General features: G+C 33.9%; 1 protein-coding gene across 1 annotated transcript in view; it reads left to right on the top strand.

Moving 5' to 3' along the window:
- The window catches only part of LOC106868205 (formin-like protein 2), a 152,290-nt gene extending 149,672 nt beyond the window's left edge, over positions 1 to 2,618 (top strand). The window contains exons 26-28 of the mRNA XM_052971305.1: positions 393 to 522; positions 940 to 1,112; positions 2,496 to 2,618. Of these exons, the coding sequence (XP_052827265.1) occupies positions 393 to 522; positions 940 to 1,112; positions 2,496 to 2,603 (411 nt within the window). The 3' untranslated portion in view covers positions 2,604 to 2,618. The remainder of the gene's footprint in view (positions 1 to 392; positions 523 to 939; positions 1,113 to 2,495) is intronic.
- The last annotated feature ends 202 nt before the right edge of the window (positions 2,619 to 2,820 follow it).

Consider the following 2,820-nt stretch of genomic DNA (forward strand, 5'->3'; position numbering starts at 1 on the left):
GTGTGTGTGTGTGTAGGGGGGGGGGTAGATTAGGGAAGAAAGAAGGGTAGTGTTTAAGGGTGGGTGCTGTTTGATGTAGCAGCAAGCAAGTGATTGGGGAGGACAAAACCAAACCTTCATTTGGGGCATGTTGAAGATTTTATAATGAGAGACTCTTTTGAGTTCCATCAACAGACGCAGTGTGGGTGTCATCTGATAGGAAACTACCAATCCAAAAGACCAGAGGAGCAACATTATAGAATTTGGAAGGCATATCTTTATTTTATGTACTTTTCAAAAACAAGTTCCTTAGAGAAGCTTTTAGAAGACAGTTACCTTTGCTTGTAACTGAAGAAATTTTAAATATTTTGATGGAGATTTTCTAATGTTTAATTGTTTGTTTTATTTTCCAGTTGTTAGACACAAAGTCCAGTGATAAGAAAATCAACCTCATGCATTTCTTAGTTCATACAGTTCAAGAGAAATTCCTTGACATTATAAACTTTGAAGCTGAGTTGAGATTCATTGAAAAGGCTGCTCTTGGTAAGTCTATAAGTTTTCTCTCATTTACACTTCTGTAAAGATTCCCAGCCTTTTTCCTACATTTACTCTAACCATAGTGTAACAGGAAGTTCTTGACAAACTAAACTGCCATGTCTGCTCCAGTTTCTGTACACTCGTGTTTCTTGAAGAAGATCACTCACTCACTTCAAGTACTTGTAAATAAATACCATGGGGAGGTATACTATGACTTCTAGTTCTTCATATAAATCAGTGAAATCTATTTTGATTTGTCTCAAATCTTCTTTAAGGAATTAGTCTATAGTCCAGTCTGTCTTGATTCTACAAAGTGTTCCGGAATATATTAGAATGTCATAACAACTCTTGGATTTACTGGGAGTTGAAAATTACTCTTTCTATTTTGTAACTTCAGCAAATATTTTAATTTTATATTTTTAGTGTCATTAGAAAACATCATGACAGATGTTCATGAGCTTGAGAAAGGTATGGAAATATCTAAGAAAGAATACCAGACCCGGAAGGAGCGAGATGCTCCAATTGTATTGAGAGATTTCTTGGGAAGTTCTGAAGAAAAGTTAAAAAAACTTATAACTGATGTCAAAACAGCAAAGGTTTGGATGAGGTTTCTTTTAATCACGTCTCATTTGAGATTCCTTCTACAAATGTCTTTCATATTCTTCATTAACTGTGTTACTATTATCATTATTAAGGAGGTGAGCTGGCAGAATTGTTAGCATGCCAGACAAAAGGCTTAGTGGCATTTCGTCTGTCTTCAAATTCTGAGTCCAAATTCTGCTTATGTCAATTACTGCCTTCCATCTTTACAGAGTTGATAAAATAAGTACCAGTTGAGCACTGGGGTTGATCTAATCGACTTCTCTCTGCCCAACAAATTTCAGGATTTAATCCTATAATTGAAAGAATTATTTTAATATAACCAGCATCTGTAGATGTATCTCCTGATGTTTATGTGTGGTGGTGCTTGTCACACTGTTGCTTCATTTGTTTTATGACTCACCAGGACCACTTTTCATGGCCTCAGTGTTCATTCTGTCTTCATAGATTCACATGGAGACATGGAGCATTTTGTTAACCAGTCAGTTCCATCCTCTATTAACCCTTATGAATTAAAGGTTGAGTCTGAGAGAATCCTTTTTTTCTTATATTTTGTTGCTTAGAGTTGAGACTTTTAAGAGCTAAGCATTTTTGTTAGATTTTGAACATTTCCATAAATAATTTGGTTGAAAGTTTTTCTAACAGACTGTTTTTGAAATGGCCAAATTCTTCTTGTGGTGAGTGGAAATTACATTTGAATTTAAGCTGATTAGATAATTAGAAGTCATTCATTAAAATCTAAAACAAATCAGTGGAACGTTTCTGTGAAAAAAGGTTTTACCTAAATCGTATGTAATTATTTTTCAAATTGACTCTGAGAAAGTTGGCCAAGAACTGCTTTCTTTCTCATTCTAAGTATCTTTTCTGTCCAACCATATTCAACTATGACACCCACCAGTTAAATATTTATGCTGAACTCCTGTAGTTGTAGGCACTGAACTACTTGCTCAGAGGAACTTGTGAACACAGAAACAAATTAAAAAATAAAGTCTTGATATTTCAAAGAAATCCTTATCTCCACTTTCATATCCCTCTCAGATCATAGAAGAGGTAATAAGCTGTCCTGGATATGTTACTGGTCCTTCAAAGTTCCAAGTTTACTTAAAAATCCATCTTTCATTTTTGCAGGATTAATAAAATGTCAGTAATATTGATTTGGTATAAAGTTTAGAATAAAATCCATCCCCACCTCTTTTAGGAATACAAGTTAAGAGATTATATATTAAGAAATGGAACACAAGTTTTGGTAAACGCATTGAGAGAAGAAATGGATATTTTGCTTTGACTCTGTAATTAGCTGACATGTTAATTATTTTGAGTTACAAATTTCACCTATATTCTTTTTTGTTTTTGACTTTTTTAATGTTTTCTATTTTCAGGCTGCCTATCATCAGGTTGTGGAATACTTTGGTGAAAACCCCAGGGTGGTTTCACCAACAACATTTTTTTCCCAGTTTGTGAATGCATGTAGGGTACATGATCCTTAACATCTATTTTGCATCGACTAAGGATATTTAAAACCGTCATAACTGATTGAAGAAGTAATTGGAATCAATATATTTTGTCATTGATCTAGTTATTGATGTAGATGATGTTATTGGTGTAAAGTGACGTTTAGCTAAAATTCAATTTGGAAAGCTATGTTAGTTATCTCCCTTAGCTTTTTATAACAAAGGACTCAACGCAGTTACTTCCCTTAATAAC

This window comes from Octopus bimaculoides, chromosome 10, assembly GCF_001194135.2.
Source record: "Octopus bimaculoides isolate UCB-OBI-ISO-001 chromosome 10, ASM119413v2, whole genome shotgun sequence".
NCBI classification, from domain to species: domain Eukaryota; kingdom Metazoa; phylum Mollusca; class Cephalopoda; order Octopoda; family Octopodidae; genus Octopus; species Octopus bimaculoides.